Here is a 20,493-nt window from a genome sequence, read left to right as displayed (position 1 = left end):
ATAACAGAAATTAAACATACATTTTACAGAATCCAATTATGTTGTGGACCAAATGACAAATGAGTGGCTATGGTAGGACTGATGAATTTATAAGGTACTCATTTTGGCCTGTTAATCATCCTGTTTCCAATGATCCTAAATTAACTTCTGATTTTTAAAAGAAAACAATAATAAAAATGTTTTATTAAATCACTTACCTTGAAATCCAGCAAAGTAGTATGACTGTTTAGGTTTGCCACCAATAATACCCACACAATATTCAAGGCTTAAAATACCCTGTCAAAAGAAATTAATACAGATTTAGAGTCATGAGGCAAATGATAATTATTCAAAACAATCAAATTTGTATTAGCAGTATTAGTACGTATCATAGTTCCCAAATTTTTCACCACCAGTTTTATTTTTATTACATATGCCCCATATTCTAAAATCCTTTTATCTACAAACACTATTTTCCATTTTCTTTAAGTCACTCAACAGTAAATCAAGTGTTCTGATCAGTGTGTCACTCAACAACATTAACAACTACTATGTACCAGATACAGAAAGAAATAAGGTCACCATATAAAGGCAATTACAGTTCCTACCAAAACCAAAACACTTGCCCTTTTGGTTGCAAAACCAAAACACTTGCAACAGTTAGCTGTTGCAGCCTTATCATGATCAATATAGTATTTTCATCAAGTTTTTAAAATACTAGAAATACTCCTTAGACCTTATTACTATTTTCACTGAACTTCAAGTCTTAGAATCCCAAACTAAAAACCATTTTCTAATCAACAGCATTCATTTGACCCATTTTTATGCTATTTCATAAATTTATTAGAATAAGATAAAATGAAAACAATATAATCTAAGGCAAAAAATAATTGTTATTAAAGCCAATTTTATTTACCAATCATAAAATATCAGGGATACTGCAATCAATTATTTAGTATGCCCCTCAGCATCTATTCTAAGTGTAAAACTCTATTTAAGCTGGGCAAAATAATCCTTTTTTTTTTTTTTTAGAGAAAGCAGAGGAAAGGAGGAGAGAGAGACAGAGAAAGAGAGACAGAGAAAGAGAGAGAGAGAGAAGGAGAATCTCAAGCAGGCTCCACACTTAACATGGAGCCCAATGCAGGGCTCAGTCCCACAACACTGAGATCATGACCTGAGCTAAAATCGAGTCAGATGCTCAACCAACTGAGCCACCTGAGGTGCCCCTGGGCCAAATAATTCTATACCTTTTAAAAAACATGGCCAGTGGAATCAGTTAATAAGGTCTTGTCAATATTTTAGCCTATATTATGTGTGTATATCTGTATCTATATCTATATCTATATCTATATCTATATCTATATCATGTATTCTAAACTTATAAATGACTAATAATGATAAGATGCATATTATAAAACCCCAAAGTATTAAATAATATTTATGCTTTCCTTCTCTTAAATGACAGGATGTTTTTATATCTAGAAGATATAAAAATAAAAAGTATATGAACTGGGGTATCTGGGTAGCTCAGTTAGTTGAATGTCTGGCTTCCACTTGGGTCATGATCTAACCACTCGTGGGTTCGAGCTCTGCGTTAGGACTGACAGCTTGGAGTCTGGAGCCTGCTTCGGATTCTGTGTCTCCCTCTCTCTCTGCCCCTCTCCTGCTCACTCTCTGTCTCTCTCTCAAAAATAAATAAACATTAAAAAAAAATTTTTAATAAAAATATATATATATGAACCAATGGTTTTTTTCCCTTTAACAAGTAAACCATAAAGTATTTTTAACTTAATTATTTTCTTAAAAATATGTGATTGTTGTGGAACACCTGGGTGGCTTAGTCGGTTAAGCATCCGACTTTGGCTCAGGTCATGATCTTATGGCTGGTGAGTTTGAGCCTGGTGTCGGGCTCTGTGCTGACAGCTCAGAGCCTGGAGCCTGCTTCAGATTCTGTGTCTCTCTGTCTCTCTCCGCCCCCTCCCCCAATTGTGTTCTGTGTCAAAATAAATAAACATTAAAAAAATGTGGTTGTTGTAAAAAAATAAAAACACACAGAATATATATTAAAAGGTAAAAATTTCCCCAAACCCTGACACTCAGAGCTTATCATTATTAATATTTGGGGAACACCTTCTTGAACTCAATCTGTGTATATTCACATAGAGATTTATGAATACAGTTCTATGTATGTGGCATCACACTACACATGCTGTTATAAGTTTGGTCAGTCATTATGTCATAAACCTCTTTTCCTATCAATAAATATAGGTCTCAGTATAATATTTAATGGTTGTAAAATACTCTATTTTATGAAGATAGCCAAATGTGCCTTAAAATCTCCATTCTGAACATTCAAGTTGTTCCTAGGTCCTCACTGTTATAAATAACCCTCTTAGATAAAACAACTTTGTATATTTTCAGTCATGTGAAAATTGGAAAAGAGAACTGCAACTAAGAAAGTTAAATGAAACAGAGAAGGCATATTATAGGTTAAAATTAATTTAGAGTTAACAAATATATAAGATGAAATTATAAAGAAAATAAACAATAAAGTGTTATTCTGTTTTTATTATTATTCCATGAATAGTCTATTATTCTATTGCTTTCCCCTCAAATAAAAATCCTTAGAGAGTGCCTTACTTCAACTTGAGGCAATCTGATCAGCTGACACACAATGTTTCTGACACAGAGAGCCATGAGGAAGTGAAAGTTCTAAGTCCCTCATAGCCGAGAAAAGAAAGAAAAAAGTATATAGCAAGAATCATCCATAACTCTCCTCAGCAATGATCCTAAGTAATGGAATAAAGACTCTGGTTCCTGACATCTATATTTCCTTTTCAACAGACTAGAGCAGATTTAGCAATAAACACTTAGAGGCAGATTAGGAACTAGAATGCCATTACATAGAAGAGACTGTATCTTTGGAAACCTGCAACACTTTTCAGTCCCTAAAAAAGCTTCTTCACAGCTATCTGGTGGTGAGAATTTATTGAGCTGTACCCATGAAGCAATAAATAAGACTGAAGTAATCAGTCAGAAAGAAAAGTCCTAATTTGTCTTGCTGGAGAAGGAGAACATACTAGATTTTCCCATTCCAGGTCCTTTAAAAATATATATAAATAAATAAATACACTTCCCGAGCTAAGAGCTGGTGAAGCACCACACCAAATTTCTTTCTCCTCACAGAATGTAGCAGGGGATGGTACCATCTCTGAAAGATTGGAATTACCTTGATTAATAAATTTGGAAAATAGAACTGAGGGGTGAATTTTAGAGAGTATCATGTACAATGGTTCGGCAGGAAAAAAAAATACAACTGCTGACAAAAGAGGAGGCAGCGGAGGAAGAGGGGGAGATGGAGTGGGAGGCGTGGAATGGGGGTGGAGGAGGTAGAGAAAGAGAAAAAAGAGTAGAAGAGGAAGATTCTTCTTCTTTTAGGACTGTCAGACACTGTATTTTTTCACTTCCAAGTGAATGCCTCTTGACAAGTTGTCATGTTGGCTTTTGACCCAACCAACCCTTAAGCAAACATAACACCTAACATCCAGCCTACTTCACTCAGCCATCTCGGCCACTTTTTGCTGATAATTGAAAAATTAAAATGTCTCAATAGTCAGTGCTCTCTTATTTTAGTGGACTATGTATAAATTCAATTGGTAGAAGCTCAAAGAAATATTACATTTTTAAAAATCCGTATTTTAGGGAAAATATAAAAATAACAAAAGTTCTGGTCTGTTACCAGTTTACTGTCTGAACTTAAACTTAGCATTTAACTTCAGTCTTCTGGGTTTTAAAAAGACAAATAGTTCCTAGCTGTTTTGAAGGCAAAATGAGATGTATCTGTATTAAAAGTGTTATAGACATATGAGAGTTAACCAGTTAGTTGTTGAGCAACTCTTATATGCTGGGTTCTGAGGATCACTTTAACAATTAACCATGGTTTTTTTCACTACAAACTCCATTGAGTCATTCAATATGATTGAATGATAAAAAATATTAATAGCACCAAGTAGCAAAGCTCGCAGCCAGATGAAATATGCCTTGAAGCCATCTGCAGCCCATTCCAACAGAAATAGGGGTTTGACCAAAGGAGTCAGTTCCAAGATTGCCTCAGTTTCTAATCTTTTCATGGCAGTGGAAAAGGCAGAGGGAATCCATCCAGTTCAGACTTGGTTACAACCTACTGAGACATGGCAACATGCCAAAAGTCCCAAAACCCTTAATAGATTTGCTAGATGAAATGGTTCATACCTTCCCACATTCTAACATTAACTCTACTAAAGAGCCCACATGTTAGAAATTAAAACCCCGATTCTATCTAACAGATTCATATATTTTCGATATAGTATTAGTACTATTGGTAACATGTATGCCTGCAAAATTTTAATAACTATTAGGAAAAGCCAGTATACCAGCTAGAAAACTTCCATATCCCATATATTGACAACAACTGTTCTAGATTTTTAGAAGTAGCACAGTCTAAAGTGAAGACACATGTTTCACTCATACACACATGGACCCTAAGGCTTTATGTGGGGAACAAACCATTACTGAAACTTAGATTTCAAGATTACTATATACCATAACACTCCATTCAAAGAGGAATTCCGTCTCTGACCCTGAAAAGATGAGAAACTTTATTAAAACTATGAAAATAATATAAAATACTATAATTTTATCCAAAAGTAAGTATTTCAAAAGGTAAAGGTTTGGGGCACCTGGGTGGCTCAGTTGGTTAAGCATCCTACTTCAGCTCAGGTCATGACCTCACCATTCATGAGTTCCAGCCCCGCATCAGGCTCTGTGCTGACAGCTTGGAGCCTGGAGCCTGCTTCTTGGATTCTGTGTCTCCCTCTCTCTCTGCCCTTCCCCCACTTACACTCTCTCTCTCTCTCAAAAATAAATAAAATATTAAAATAAATTGTTTTAAAAAGGTAAAGTTTTGTGCAAAGAGCAGAATCAGACCTATAAATACAGAGAGAAAGGAGGTAGGGGAGATGGTCAAATGGGTGAAGGGGAATGGGAGATACAGGCTTCCAGTTATGGAATGAATAAGTCACAGTCACAAAAGGCACAGCACAGGGAATAGTCAATGACAGCATTGTATGGTTGCAGAAGCAAGCTACACTTGTGGTGAGCATAGCAGAACATATAGAGAAGTTGAATCACTATGTTGGTACACCTGAAACTAATGTAACATTGTGTGTCAAGTATACTCAAAAAAAAAAGTTTTAAGTTAAAGTTTTGTGACAACTGAATGTGTTGATGCCCACAACAAAACAACATTAGATAACAATAGGTTCATTTGGAGAAAAGAGTTATGTGTTCTCAAATAGAACTGATTTTTAACTGGTTAATATAAAGAAAACAAAGATGGAACCTTCCCCCATGTGATCTTTATCACTTCTGTCTATATAAATAGTCATCCCACTTATTCACCTTATGGTGCCACAGGAAACAAATTAAGAGATAATACAGCAGTAATAGAAAACTCACTTTGTTTCAGTTGTTATCTTGAAACAATTTAATGTGGGTTTTATAAACAAACAAAGGTACATTCTTTTAACAATCACATAGAGGGATAATGGGAACTGTAGACATATCACATATTATAATTATTGGTGCATCTGTGTCTCCTTGATTAGCTACAAAAAGATTAAAAGGCTTTTCACTTGGTCATAGAACATGATACTCTTCAAATCACATCTGATCCTACAATACTGAAATTTAAAATCTCTAATGTCAAGCTTTACAATCTACAACTATAAAATCATCACTACCCATTTAATAGAAAAAAGATTGCAAACCTTCTGTATTTTTCAGATCAGCTAGCATTGCCTTAAAAAATTTTTAGTTCTTATTCATACCTTTACAAAATCTAAGTAGTCGGTGTTGGTTCTTTCTCCACCAAGTCTAACAGGGATTAGAATAATAACAGCTTTGTCATCTGTATTATCAGAGGCCATGGAAGTGCACTGTTTATCAATTACATCAGAACTATAAACTGAGAAAAATAATGAATATGTATTACATTTTATAAAAATGATTTTCAGAAACATTTTTACTCTAGTCCCTCCCCCCCTCATTGGCCAGTCATCTAATCTCTGATATCACCATCAAGGTCTCAATGAGTTAAAAAATGTTTACCCTATTTATACATTTAGCAGATACTTATCAAGTAGCTACTATGGCACTAGGGCTTTACCAATGGGCAAAAGAGAAAAATCCCTGCCCTCATAGAGCATATACTCTAATATGAGGAAACAGTAAATAAGTAAAATATAAGATATGTCAGATGGTGATGGGTGCTCTGAAGAAAAACAAAGGGAGAAAAATGAACAGGAAGTGGGGGGAGCATTTAAAATAAGGTGGTTAAGGAGGGCCTTATGAAAAATATAACATTTAGATCAAGACAAAGCAAGAAACCAAGATATGCCAATACCTGGGGGAAGAGCATTCCAGGTATAGAGATCAGCCAATGCAAATAAATGCCTTAAGGCAGAAGCATAGCCAGCATGCTCTGGGACCAAGAGGCCTGTGTCTCTGGAGGGAAGTTAGTAAGGGGTATTGTAAAAATTGCAGTTTTTACTTTGAGTGAGATGGGAAGCCACTGAAGAGTTTTTTAGAAACGGAGTGTCCTAATCTGACTTACACTTTACCAGTGTGGTTCCTGTGTTGATAACAGACGTAGGGGTAAGGGCTGAAGCACAGAAAACAGTTAGAAAGCAACCGCAGAGGGATGCCTGGGTGGCTCAGTTGGTTGAGTGTCCAACTTAGGCTCACGTCATTATCTTGTGGTCTGTGAGCTCAAGCCCCATGCTGGGCTCAGCTCTGACAGCTCAGAGCCTGGAGTCTGCTTTGGATTCTGTGTCTCCCTCTCTCTGCCTCAATCTCTCTCTCTCTCTCTCTCTCTCTCTCTCTCTCTCTCTCTCTCTCTCTCTCAAAAATAAACAAACATTAAAAAAATAAAAAGAAAGCAATTGCAGAAATCTAGCAAGAAATGATGGTGGCTTAAACAAAGGTAGTCATTGTGAAGATAGAGAATGGTCATGGGTTGGTCATATGGAGCTGATTAAAAGTGATCAGTAAATTAAAGAACTCCTTAATATGTTAAATGCAAGATGGGAAAGGGAAAAAAAGGAGTCAGGTGATTTGAATGGTTTTGGTATAAGTAAAAAGAGTAAGAGAGGTGCCATTTACAAAGACATAGACAACTATAAGAAGGGAAAAAATAGGAGGATAATCGGTAAGTCAGTGTTAGACATGCTAAGTTTCAGCTATCTATTAGACATGCAAACAGGGAGGATAAATAGGCAGTTATGGATATAAACGCCTGGATTTGGTGAGAGGTCCTATAAATTTGGGAGTTGACAGCATATTGATGGTCGTATAAAGCCATGAGACCTGGTGAATTCAAATCTGTGTACAAAAGAGATGAGGTCTAAAGGCTGAGCACAACAATTTCAGAGATCAGGGAGATAAGGAAAACCAGCAAAGGAGACTGAAGGAGTGGATACGTAGACGGAAACTTGAAGAGTAGCATTCTAGAAACTCAGGAAACAAAACATTACTAGGAGGAAAAAGTGGTCAACTGTATCATATGCTGCTGGCAGACTGTGTGATGTGAGGACTGAGAAGTGACCACTGGATTTAGCAAGATTAAATTATTGATGAGAGCAGCTTGGGTAGAGTGATGGGCATGACAGCCTAAATAGGATAGTTCAAGAGAAAATGGGAAGATTTTGTAGAACCAAATATAGACAAAACTTTATTTTGTTTTGTTCAACAACAAAAAAGCTTTCTTCAAACTCCCTGGTTGAAGAAAATCAAACTCTTCTGCTCTTGCACAGTTAGCTGATTAACAAATTCTGCCACTTGTGCCCCAGTTCTTCCCTTTAAATTCCAAATTTAGGTCATGAGTTATCAAATTCTGTTCAGTAGCTTCTCTATCTCCATAGTCAATCTAAACCAAAGGTACAAAAGTGCAGCAATAGTTCTTTCCATGTTTTAATTCTTTCATCTTACTCTTCCCAAATACTCAGTAGTGGCTTCTAATTATAAACCTTTAAATTCTCTAATTTTTCTGAGGCAGCACACACATGACCATCCTTACCTCAGACTCTTCTGAACTAATATACACTCCAAGGAAATGAGTTTTTCCTTCAGAGAACAGATTGCTGGTTTCCTGAGATAGGGAGTGAGGGGAGGGTGACATGGGTAAGGGGAGGTCAAAAGGTACAAACTTCTAGGTACAAAATAAGGAAGTCATGAGAATATAATGGAGACTAAAGTTAATAATACCATGATATATTTGAAAGTTGCTGAGAGTAGGTCTTAAAAATTTTTATCACAAGAAAAAGAATTTTGTAACTATGTATGGTGTCAGTTGTTAATTAGACTTGCTGTAGTGACAAGCAATATATCCAAATATATATTTGGATATCCAAATTTGAATCAAGCAATATATCCAAATATATATTTGGATATCCAAATTTGAATCATTATGTTGTACACCTGAAGCTAATATAATATTATATGCCAATTATGTCTAAATTAAAAAGTATAATCAAATAAACAGATGAAAATTAGAATTATATACATCCCTCACCTGTACAGTCTTGTGCAACATAAATAGTTATTCCTTGTAAATCAGGATGTCTTGCTTCTTCAACTGCTTTTCTAAGAAAACAACAAGTATCATCCTTTAAAAGCCTAATATTTTCAGTTAATCACTAAAAAGTTAATATAAGGGGAAAGAAAGCCATCATTTTTTCCCCTTACTTTCCTATATTTATCATTTAGTGTCTGCTTTCAAAACTATCATCTGAATGGCATCAAAAATCAGGTCAGTCTTTTCAAAGTAGAGTGTTACACTAAATTACTCAAAGGACATTAAAATAGAAGTTACCAAAGCTGTAAAAAAAAAAATTCTTAGGGGTAAAGCTGTAAACCCTGCCCCCCAAAAAGGATGTCTCTCAACCACTCACCTGGCTGTATTAAACATTTTCTAACCAGAGTATTACAATATGCTTCAAGGTTTACATCATATTAACTTACATTACTGACTAGCAGTGAATTACTGTATGGCTGTCCTCTGTTACACTTTGGAAAGTTTTTTCCTTTCTTTAAATAGCATGACTTTTTCCCCCTTCATTCAAAAACTTATATAACTTGAACAAATGAATTTCCTAATTTTGAGCCTTAGAATTCTGTAAGTAAAACTGCAGATTGAAAAATATTTCGAAGTATAATGTTCTCAATAGTGCACATATGAAAAAAGTCACAATAATATCTTTAAAAGGAAATTACATACATTGAAGAAACATAAAAATTTTTATTTAACTGTATCTTTATACTTTTTTAACTTCACATGCCTTATTATGTATGTTTGTGTTAATTTAGAAGAGAGATTGGCAAACTATGGCCCTCAGATCATATACAACCTGTGGCCTGTTTTCATACAACCGGCAAGCTAAGAATGGTTTTTACAATTGTGAAGGGTTGTAAAACAAAAAAAACAAAAAAACAAAAAAAAAAAAAGAAAAGAAAAATGGGCAACAGAGCCCTCATATATAGCCTGCAAAGCCTAAAATATTTACCATCAGGCCTTTTACAGAAAAAGTGTTTAATCCCTGGGGTATAGAACATATTATCTTGAAGAGTAGAAACTAAGCTTTTATGATTATGCTTTTATAAATGTCACACCAAGCAGGACTTGATATTATTATTAACAATACATTTAATAACTTTAGGTAAATACATTTCCAATTGTAAGCATCTGGCCTATAAAATATAAAAGCCTGTTAATATGCAAGAAACTTTATAATAATTTCAAATTTATATATGATTATAAATAGATTAAATTTATTATATTTGCATAAACACACTATATTTGGATAACATATTAATGATTGCATTTACAACAATAATGGGACACACAACAAATAAGCCAGTTTTCTTTTAAAAATTTAAGCAGTATCCAAATAAATGGCACTAAAAAGCTGAGCTGAGGTATAGTGAAATTTGACTTTCTACTTTTTTCTAACTATTCTGAATGTCACAGACCCTTTACTTTTACTATGGTATAATTATAATATTAATAGTCCCATACATTTACAATTCACAAGAATTTGATGTGTGCAAAGAAATGCTGAAAACATCAATTTTAGCTCTTGACATTTCATTACACTATCAGTACATTACAGCCCCCAGGTTACACTATTAAAAAAAAAAAAAAACTATAATGTTATGCATATTCCAAGGTTGAAAGAGTTGTTAGTTTTTAGAACATTCCAATAAGGCAGTCTAATGAAAACCTGGTTAGAAAGAGACCCTGGATATCTATACCTATGATATAAGAAAAAAGATATAAAGAAAAAAATTTATCATAGATAAATATAACTAGAGTTCCAATGTCTTGTTTTTTCCCTATTAGCAAATGAAAGCTCCCTTATGAACATTCTCATACAGTAAGACTTTAAAAGGTCCAATTATATATATATGTGTGTATATATATATATACACACATATATATACATATATATGCATATATATACATATATATACATATACACACACACACACACACACATATATATATATATATACACACACACACACACACACATATGCTGCAAAAATCAGTATGTCTGAGCCTAAGGACCTCTGTCATAAGATGAAAGATTTTAATGCAATTTTACCTTAAAATGTGAGCAACCACAGCTGGTCCATACCAGTCTCCGGCTTTTTTCCCAGACTTTTTTCCATATTCTATTAGTTGGTGTAAACCAAAGAGAGCCAAAGGGGAATCACCAAACCAAGAGATGATTTTCCTGTGATAAATTTCATTTCGCATTTCATGATCATCAGAGTATCTCCTGATTGTTTCCTTCTGAGAAACTGCTGGGGTTTTGAGTTCTCTTTCCCCTGAAAGTGATGCTTCAAATGATGCAGTAAATTTTTTTACAGTGTTGGAAGTCCATGATTCAGAGTCTGAATTTTCAATGTTCAAAGCATCAGGCCAGGTCCAAGCTATAGTAATTCCAAAGCAAGGTGTTCAGATCTTTTAAACAGATTTTAACAATTCTACTAAAATAAGTATGTCGCATTTAAAGTCATATAGGTTACTAAACTACACTAGTAAACTCAGAAGTAGGCAAGCAATAGAGACAAAAAATAGGTTAGTCGTTGCACATGGCAAGCAGGGTATTGGGAGTGACTACCAAAGGGTGTGAGGTTTCTTTTCAGGATGATGAAAATATCCTAAAATTAGGTTATGGTAATGGTTGCAGAACCCTGTAAACATACTAAAAACCACTGAATTGTTCATTTTAAATGAGTGAATTTATGTAGATTATATTCCAAAAGCTGCTTAAAAAAACCAAAGATATTAGGGGCGCCTGGGTGGCTCAGTTGGTTAAGCATCTAACTTCGGCTCAGGTCATGATCTCATGGTTCATGAGTTCGAGCCCTGCGTCAGGCTGTGTGCTGACAGCTCAGAGCCTGAAGCCTGCTTTGGATTCTGTGTCTCCCTTTCTCTCTGGCTCTCCTCTTATGCTCTGTCTCTCTCTCGAAGGAAGGAAGGAAGGAAGGAAGGAAGGAAGGAAGGAAGGAAGGAAGGAAGGGGAAGGAAAGGAAGGAAGGAAGATATGAGCCCAGAAAGTATGTCAAAATATTGATAATGTTTACTTTTGAGTGGTAATATTATTCTCTGGAGTTTTCTGTTGTTTCCAAAATTTCTAAAATGGGAATATATTACATATGATCAGGAAAAATTACCAAAATGAAAGAGAAAAAAATAGTAAACTCAGATACAAATAAACAACTCTGGAAAAATACTTTTCTTTCTTTTCTTTTCTTTGACAGTGCTGAAACGGAATGAGGACTCTTGTACTCCTTACCAGTACTGCTTATCAGATATCCAGTTTTGACTAACCCAAGGCACAATAAACATACTAACGTTCATGAGAGAATAACTTCAGAAAGGGGATTTTTCTTTGATCATATGTTAAAATAGAAGTCTAACCATGGAAGTTTTAGATTTCTTTCTTTCTTTTTTTTTCCTCATATAGTCCTTTCAGAATAACTCCGTCATGGGGCACCTGGGTGGCTCAGTTGGTTAAGCATCCGACTTCGGCTCAGGTCATAATCTCACGGTTTGTGAGTTCGAGCCCTGCATCAGGCTCTGTGCTGAAAGCTCGGAGCCCAGAGCCTGCTTCGGATTCTGTGTCTCCCTTTCTCTCTGCCCCTCCCCTGCTCATGCTCTGTCTCTCTCTGTCTCTCATAAATAAATAAATGTTTAAAAAAAAAAAAAAGAATAACTCCGTCATTGTTTAGGGCATAATATCAATTCTCTAGTAAATGAAAAGTTAACAAATGGAAGTCATTAAAGATCAAAGATCCCCCCAAAATCAACTACATTCACTACTTCACTGTTTTTTTTTAATTTTTTTTTTCAACCTTTATTTTTGCGACAGAGCGAGACAGAGCATGAACGGGGGAGGGGCAGAGACAGAGAGAGACAGAGCATGAACGGGGGAGGGGCAGAGAGAGAGGGAGACACAGAATCGGAAGCAGGCTCCAGGCTCTGAGCCATCAGCCCAGAGCCTGATGCGGGGCTCGAACTCACGGACCGCGAGATGGTGACCTGGCTGAAGTCGGACGCTTAACCGACTGCGCCACCCAGGCGCCCCTGTACTTCACTGTTTTTAATGACAAGACAATTCCAAGAATACATGTAATTTATTTGTTATTTTTTTAACGTTTATTTATTTTTGAGACAGAGAGAGACAGAGCATGAACGGGGGAGGGGCAGAGAGAGGGAGACACAGAATCTGAAACAGGCTCCAGGCTCCGAGCTATTAGCACAGAGCCCGGCGCGGGGCTCGAACTCACAGACCGGGAGATCTTGACCTGAGCCGAAGTCGGCTGCCCAACCGACTGAGCCACCCAGGCGCCCCAAATACATGTAATTTTAATAAAATGAGGCACAGATTCAGAGAAATAGTCAGGACTGTGAAAAATATCCCCATTCTTGCCCTTGATTGCATACGACTACAAATAAATCATCCCAGAGAAGTTTATAAAAATTCTTTTTCCGTGTATTATCCATACCACTCTTGAATAAACATTCTCTCTAAATAATCTCATCAATAATCCCTACAGAAAGGTTACCAAATATTTGCCATGCATTACAGGGAAATCGTCTACACTTTTAAAATATGATAACACTTAGCAATAACCATGTATGATAGCCTAAAATCATAAACTAAAATCTTCCTACAAATGTACAAATTATAAAAAATGGACTAGTAGAAATGGTAAGAAAGGTGGCACATTTTTAAAAAGATATATGTAAATTAAGTATCAGTGACATTTTTGAGACTATAATATAAGCAGGATGACCTTATTAAGAATATGCCTAATCAGTTTAACTGATTATTATCATGTTTCTAAAGATAAAAATATTTTAAAGCATTATTGATATATAGAGAGAAAATAAACCAGTTTAAATATAAGATTTAAATAATATAAAAATATCAACTATCTGCTCAAAGTCACTGTATTGACCTGCCCAAGATTTATTGAACTGGAGATAATCCATAGAGCTCAATCAAAAAGAACTAAGTAATAACAACAACAAACTCCAAAGACTACTAAAAACTTATACTTATGTGTAAGTCATACCTAGCTTAGTTCAGTAAAGATGGAATATGCTAGATTAGTTACAACTTTTAGAAGAAACAAGGGAGTCAAGAAATTAACCAAAGTGAATTTTATGCAGTTTACAAGCTGGAGTCCAAATTTAAGAAGACAGACAAAAATCCCCCCAAAAACAGAGATCTGATTTACCTCTACCAAGAAAGTGTAGTATGAGTCCTTGAGCCAATAGCATCTGGCCAGTTCTTAATGTACAGCCCCAACCACAGTCTGTTGTCAAAGCCGAGCCTTCTATTTGAGGAAATTCTTCCCTGTAGGTCAGCCATATTCTTGAAATGAAATCTTTACGAAATTCTTCTACATTTCCCGCAATTACATGATCTTCTATTGTACATCCTGATCTTGCAGGTAACAGTTTATTTTCATCTACAAAATAAAAATGTATAGTCTAAATATATGCAAAGAAAAATCAGTAATGATATTATGTTCCCTTACTGTCCATAAGATAGGAAGTATATTATAATTTTTCTAATACTTTTTTTTTTCAATTTAAATGAAGATAAATTTTATTCTGCCTAATCAGGCTATTATGAAAATCAAATGAGAATGGATGCTGAAATGTCTTGTACACTCTAGAACTAGCTAATATAAAGTATCATCAGTAATATTGTTGTTAATAATAATACCCTATATCTGAATATAATCAACTCTTTTATGAGGGGATAATATTAAAATACCTTTTCTTTTTGCCTCATTTGGCTCAGGATGTAGATATTAGTGCTCTCTAAAATGAGATTTGCAAATAAAATATCATGATTTGTCAATATGTAAAATGAATATAATCACATAAGCTGGTTCTTAAAATCAAATAAAATGTGCACACTGTATTTATTGCCATGAATATTTATACTCAAATTATAAAATCAAAACTAAGAAGCTAAAGAGTAAGAATATAAAATTCCTAAATATACAGTTATCCTTTCATGTTGAAATACAATTTTTAAAAACTGCTGCCACCCACATATGTCATTTTAAAAGGCCTTTTCAAATTGATTGTCTGTAATACAATTTCTGTGTGAGGGGCACCTAGGTGGCTCAGTTGGTTAAGCGTCTGACTCTTGATTTCAGCTCAGGTCATGATCTCACAGTTTGTGAGATCAAGCCCCGCATTGGGATTCTCTCTCTCTTCCTCCTCTTTCTGTCCCTATCCTGTTCATGCACGCACTCTCTCTCTCTCTCTCAAAATAAATAAATAAGCTTAAAAAAAGCCAAAACAGAATTTCTATGTGAAAACTACAGTTACTGTTTGCCCAATAATCTACAAAACACTAGTGCTCCAAATGAACTGACATTCCTTGATTACTCTCTCAAAATGAACTGACATTCCTTGATTACTCCTAGAGAGTATATTTAGTCATGTTTACAACCTCAACATGTAGCACACTACATAACACAAGTAAATCCTAATAAATGTTGCTTGGTTTGGATGGGTGGACAGGTGGATAGATAAATCTGCCTAAACTCTCAATTCCAAGGAGTTCAATTTCCAATGCCCTTCTGCAGGATATTAAAGCAATTTTATCATGCTTTTTTCTTTATCCTTGCTCACCTATCCCTCTTTAAACTCATTCTGAAAAAATTACAATCACCTAAACTTCATAATATTCAGATTAATGGTGCTAAGTTGTGGCATACAGTTTCAGTGACAATAAAAAGAATGACTGACAAGCCCCCAATATCAATGAATTTCTCTCAATATTTGAGTTTGAAGTTAATTACAAATAAAAATGCATGGAAATTGAACATGGCACTACAAATATGTCCAAACTTTCTACTTTAAAGAAAAAAATTTGTTTACGTTTTTTTATTTACTTACAAAAGGAGACAGAGACCGCGGGAGCAGGGGAGGGGCAGAGAGAGAAGGAGAGAGAGAAAATCCCAAGCAGTCTCCGGCACTGCCCCCACAGACTAGGGGCTCAAACCCACAAACCATGAGTCTGAAATCAATAGTTAGATGCTGAACCAGCTGAACCACCTAGGTGCCCCCAAAAGTTCTACTTTAGAGACATTCAAATTTGTCTGAAATTTGACACAATAGTACATAACTCACACATCATCCTGAGGCTTGCCAAACATAATTCCTAATCTCCTACCTTGATGAAGTAATTAATTCTTTATTCTTTTAAGATCTAGTCTTGGGCCACGTGGGTGGCTCAGTGGGTTAAGCATCTGACTGTTGATTTCTACTCAGGTCATGATCTCATGGTTCATAAGATCAAACCCACATCAGGCCCTGCGCAGTCAGTGCAGAGACTGCTTAGGATTCTCTCTCCCTCTTTTTCTGCCCTTCTCCCACATGTGTTCACTTTCTCTCTCTCTCTCAAAATAAATATTTTTAAAAACCTAGTCTCTAAAATTACTCTAAATTTACTCTAAATTTAAAATTTACTCAGAATATTATTGGAAAATTGCTAGTACTAACTGAACTTTATTGTCCTGTTGACTTTCCACTATAATAATACTACCTCTGCTATTCCACTTTCTGACTTTTCACAATCTTTTTTTAATGTTTGTCTATTTTGAGAGAGAGAGCACATGCACAAGCAGGGGAGGGGCAGTGAGAGAGGGAGAGAGAGAATCCCAGCAGGCTCCAGACTGTCAGTGCAGTGCCCAACTTGGGGCTCAACCCTGCAGATCTGAGCTGAAATCTAGAGTCAGCTGCTCAACTGACTGAGCCACCCCAGCGCCCCTCTTTTCTTAATTTTCTTAATTAATTATATCTATAATATTTATCTATATCTTACCCTTTTCCAAATTTCAGGTATATTACAGGAGAAGGAATATTTTATCTTATGCACCCCTGAATCTTCAGCACCTAGTACAGAGTGCAGTCCATAGCAGATGTGCAATAAACATTTGTCAGGTGAATGTAAGATAAATGGAGCCAAAGGAAGAAGGTTTTGTTTTGTTTTGCTTTGCTTTGCTTTTGTTTTCTATGATGCTCTGGAGACACATGAGATCAGAGCTTTATGAACAAAGTCTCAAAGAACCACAACAAAAAAATGAAACGAAAGCTGATAAAAGAAATAGAAGAAAACTGCTAGTAACATTGAGGGTTCAGTCAAGGCTGACTATCACAATTAAACAAGCTAATATGAGAATCATAAGTAAAAAAAATTGTGAATTGAATCCTCAAAGACTACAGTTCTTGTAATTATCAGATATGGGATAAAGTAAGTAAATATTTAAAGGTCAAATTGCTGGGTCCTAAAATGTATATATTTTGAATTTTTCTAAGTACTCTCAAATTTCTCATAAGAGGTTGTAAATTTAAATATTTATCATAGAGAAGTTCTCTGCATGTGTGAACACATGTATAAGGATGTTTAATGTAGCTTTATTGAAATAAAAAGTTGGAAACAACTTAAGTATTCACTAATAGGGGATGTGATGAACAAGATTATTAATTTACTCCACAAATATTTATTGAGAGCCTTATTATGCACCAGGCACTGGAGTTAACACTGAAAGTATGAGAGGCACAGTCCTTACTCTCACGGAGCTTACAGTTCAGCAGATGAGAAACATTAAACAAAAGTATAAAAGTTGTTAATCCCATTATGATATTTGTGGTGAAGCAGAAATACAGGCTGCTATAAAACTACAGAAGTAGACCAAATTAGAAAGGTTGCTAATGGATGCATTTCAAAATAGCTTAAACAATAAGGGGATGTATTACCATACACAAACAGAAGTCCTATGTAGGAATGGCTCTAGGTTGGTTAATTCAGTGCCTCTGTGACATCTAGGACTCCTGTTCTACTCATCATCTCACTCTGCTAAATCTCAGCATGTTGGCCTTATCTTCACCTATTACTCCTTAAAGTAGCATGTGTCTGTTTCAGTACAAAGATAGGATATATGACAGATATGACAGAATCCAATGGAAGAAAAATTTTTCTTCTTTGTATTCTTTCTTTTTTTTTTTTTAATGTTTGTTTATTTTTGAAACAGAAAGAGAGCAGAGGATGGAGAAAGAGAGAGGGGAACAGAGGATCCAAAGCAGGCTCCATGTTGACAGTAGAGAGCCAGATGCAGGGCTCGAACTCACAAACCATGAGATCATGTCCTGAGCCAAAGTTGGATGCTTAGGTCTGTATTATTTATTACAAATAGTAAATTTTTATTGTTTTAATAATTTTATATTACATATTTTTTTGAAATTATGAGTTGTGCATTTACAGAGAAGATAAAAACCCTGTGTGTACACCATTTTTTTGTTTTTGTTTTTGTTTTTGTTTTTTGAGAGAGAGAGAGTGCAAGCAGGGGAAAGCGGGAAGGGCAGAGAGAGAGGGACAGAGGATCTGAAGCAGGCTCTGCACTGACTACAACCAGCCTGATATAGGACTTGAACTCTCAAACCACAAGATCATGACCTGAGTCGAAGTCAGACACTCAACCAACTGAGCCACCCAGCCCCTGTGAATACCCCTGTAAGGAGGATAACAAAATTGTACTCGACAAGAAAAATACATTATGAGTAATTTTTTATTTATTTACTTAATTTTTAATTCAAATATAATTAATATATGATGTTCTATTAGTCTCAGGTATATAATATAATGACTCAACAATTGTATACATTACTCAGTGTTCATCACAATAAGTGTATTCTTAATCTCCTTCACCTATTTCACCCAACTCCCCCCTCCCCACCCACCTCCCTTCTGGGAACCATCAGTTTGTACTCTGTATTTAATTCTGGTTTTTTTGGTCTCTTTTTTACTTTGTTCATTTGTTTTGTTTTCTTAATTTCCACATATGAGTGAACTCATATGGTATTTGAGTAATTTTTAATCTGTTTGCTTCTTCCCAATGTTAGCCCTTTTATGCCAAAAACAAAACCCCATTATCTCAGTGTCCCTGATGATTTTATATTTCCTGTTTCTGACCCTTTTGAAAATGGAATCAAAATTAAAAACTTCTCAAGGCACCTGGGTGGCTCAGTCAGTTAAGTGTTCGACTTCGACTCAGGTCATGATCTTGCAGTTCATGAGCTCGAGCCCTGTGTCGGGCTCTGTGCTGGCAGCTCAGAGCCTGGAGCCTGCTTCGGATTCTGTGTCTCCCTCTCTGTCTACCCGTTACCTGCTCACACTCTGTCTCTCTCTCAAAAATAAATAAACATTAAAAAAATACTTTTTTTTAAAGAGTGCTGTGAGGACTCAATGAGTTAAGCATGTGAACTACTTGAAATACTACCTGGCACATTATAAATACTCAATAAATGTTAGCTGTTATCATTACAAGACATTTACAAGGCTTTAGAAGATTGCTGATAAATGAGATGCCAAAATAAGTCAACCAAAAATAAAAGCCTTCATAATGACATATTCTCACACACATTCTTTCCTTCTCTGTCTTACACACACACACACATACACACACGCACACACATACTCCTACACACAAAACCAAGCACAGACGTATAGTAGAAAAAAAGCCAGGGGTAAAGTGAGACACAGTCTTGGTTTAAATTACAGCTGTGCCATTTAATACCTGTGTGACATTGGACAAATTATTTAACTTCTCTAAGCTCCTGTTTCATACTCATAAGATACTTGAATCAAACTTGTAGGCTTGCTGTGAGAATTAAAGAATTAAAGGCACTTCACAAAGAGCTTAGCATGATGCCTAACACAAAGAAGGCATTCATTAAGTGACATAAATTGTTAAAAGAAAATATATAATTATTAAAAGGACGGGCATATGTAGAAACTCAAAAACATCAAAATAAGTCAGTAATTTCAGAAATTAGAACATCCTTAAGAATTGGAAAATCTGGAAGCACCTGGGTGGCTCAGTTGATTAAGGATCTGACTTCAGTTCAGGTCATGATCTCATAGTTCATGGGTCTGAGCCCTGCATTGGGCTCTGTGCTGACAGCTCAGAGCCGAGAGCCTGCTACAGATTCTGTGTCTCCCTCTCTCTCTGCGCCTCCCCTGCTCACACTCTGTGTCTCCATCAAAAATGAATAAATGTTAAAAAAAAAATTTTTTTAAAGAATTCAAAAATCTGGGGCGCCTGGGCAACGGTTAAGCCTCCATCTCTTGATTTCAGCTCAGGTCATGATCTCACAGTTCATGGGATAGAGCCTCATATCTGGCTCTGCACTGACAGAGCAGAGCCTGCTTGGGATTCTCTCTCTCTTCTCTCTCTCTGCCCCTCCCCCAATCATGCTCACTCTCTCTCAAAATAAATAAACTTAAAAAAAAAAAAAAAGAATTGGAAAATCTACCATTTTCAGGTTAACCAAGGTGATACTTTAAATTATTTGCATACACTTCCTTTTCTCAATCTTTTTCATTTAACTTATTTATTTAAATTCAAGTTAGTCAGTATAGTATTGGTTTCAGGAGTAGAACCCAGTGATTCATCACTTACATATAACAACCAGTGCTCATCCCAACAAGTGCCCTCCTTAATGCCCAGCACCCGTTTGCCCATTCCCTTACCCACTTCCCCTCCAGCAACCCTCAGTTTGTTCTCTGCATTTAAGAGTCTCTTATGGTTTGCCTCCCTCTCTGTTTTTATCTTGTTTTTCCTTCCCTTCCCCTATGTTCATATGTTGAGTTTCTCAAATTCCACATATGAGTGAATTCATACAGTATTTGTCTTTCTCTGACCGCCTTATTTCGTTTAGCATTAATATACTCTAGTTCCACCCATGTTGTTACAAATGGCAAAATTTCATTCTTTTTGATTGCCAGATAGTATTCCACAGTGTATATATACCATCTTCTTTATTCATTCATCAGTTGATGGACATTTGGGCCCTTTCTATACTTTGGCTATTGT

At 35.6% G+C, this 20,493-nt stretch overlaps 1 protein-coding gene across 7 annotated transcripts in view; it reads right to left on the bottom strand.

Annotated features, from left to right (window-relative positions):
• ATG4C (autophagy related 4C cysteine peptidase) overlaps positions 1 to 20,493 on the bottom strand; it is a 92,265-nt gene that overhangs the window by 29,936 nt on the left and 41,836 nt on the right. For 6 of the 7 annotated variants that reach the window (XM_011284954.3, XM_045035956.1, XM_011284952.3 and 3 more), the window contains 5 exons: positions 13,831 to 14,064; positions 10,680 to 11,010; positions 8,588 to 8,658; positions 5,847 to 5,983; positions 198 to 276 (listed from right to left, as the gene is read on the bottom strand). In XM_011284954.3, the coding sequence (XP_011283256.1) occupies positions 198 to 276; positions 5,847 to 5,983; positions 8,588 to 8,658; positions 10,680 to 11,010; positions 13,831 to 14,064 (852 nt within the window). Of the gene's footprint in view, positions 1 to 197; positions 277 to 4,560; positions 4,599 to 5,846; positions 5,984 to 8,587; positions 8,659 to 10,679; positions 11,011 to 13,830; positions 14,065 to 20,493 lie in introns of all 7 variants that reach the window. The other variant, XM_019837138.2, reaches the window with a different exon arrangement.

The sequence above is a fragment of the Felis catus genome, chromosome C1, assembly GCF_018350175.1.
Source record: "Felis catus isolate Fca126 chromosome C1, F.catus_Fca126_mat1.0, whole genome shotgun sequence".
NCBI lineage: Eukaryota > Metazoa > Chordata > Mammalia > Carnivora > Felidae > Felis > Felis catus.
This window is presented reverse-complemented; position numbering and strand designations above follow the sequence as displayed.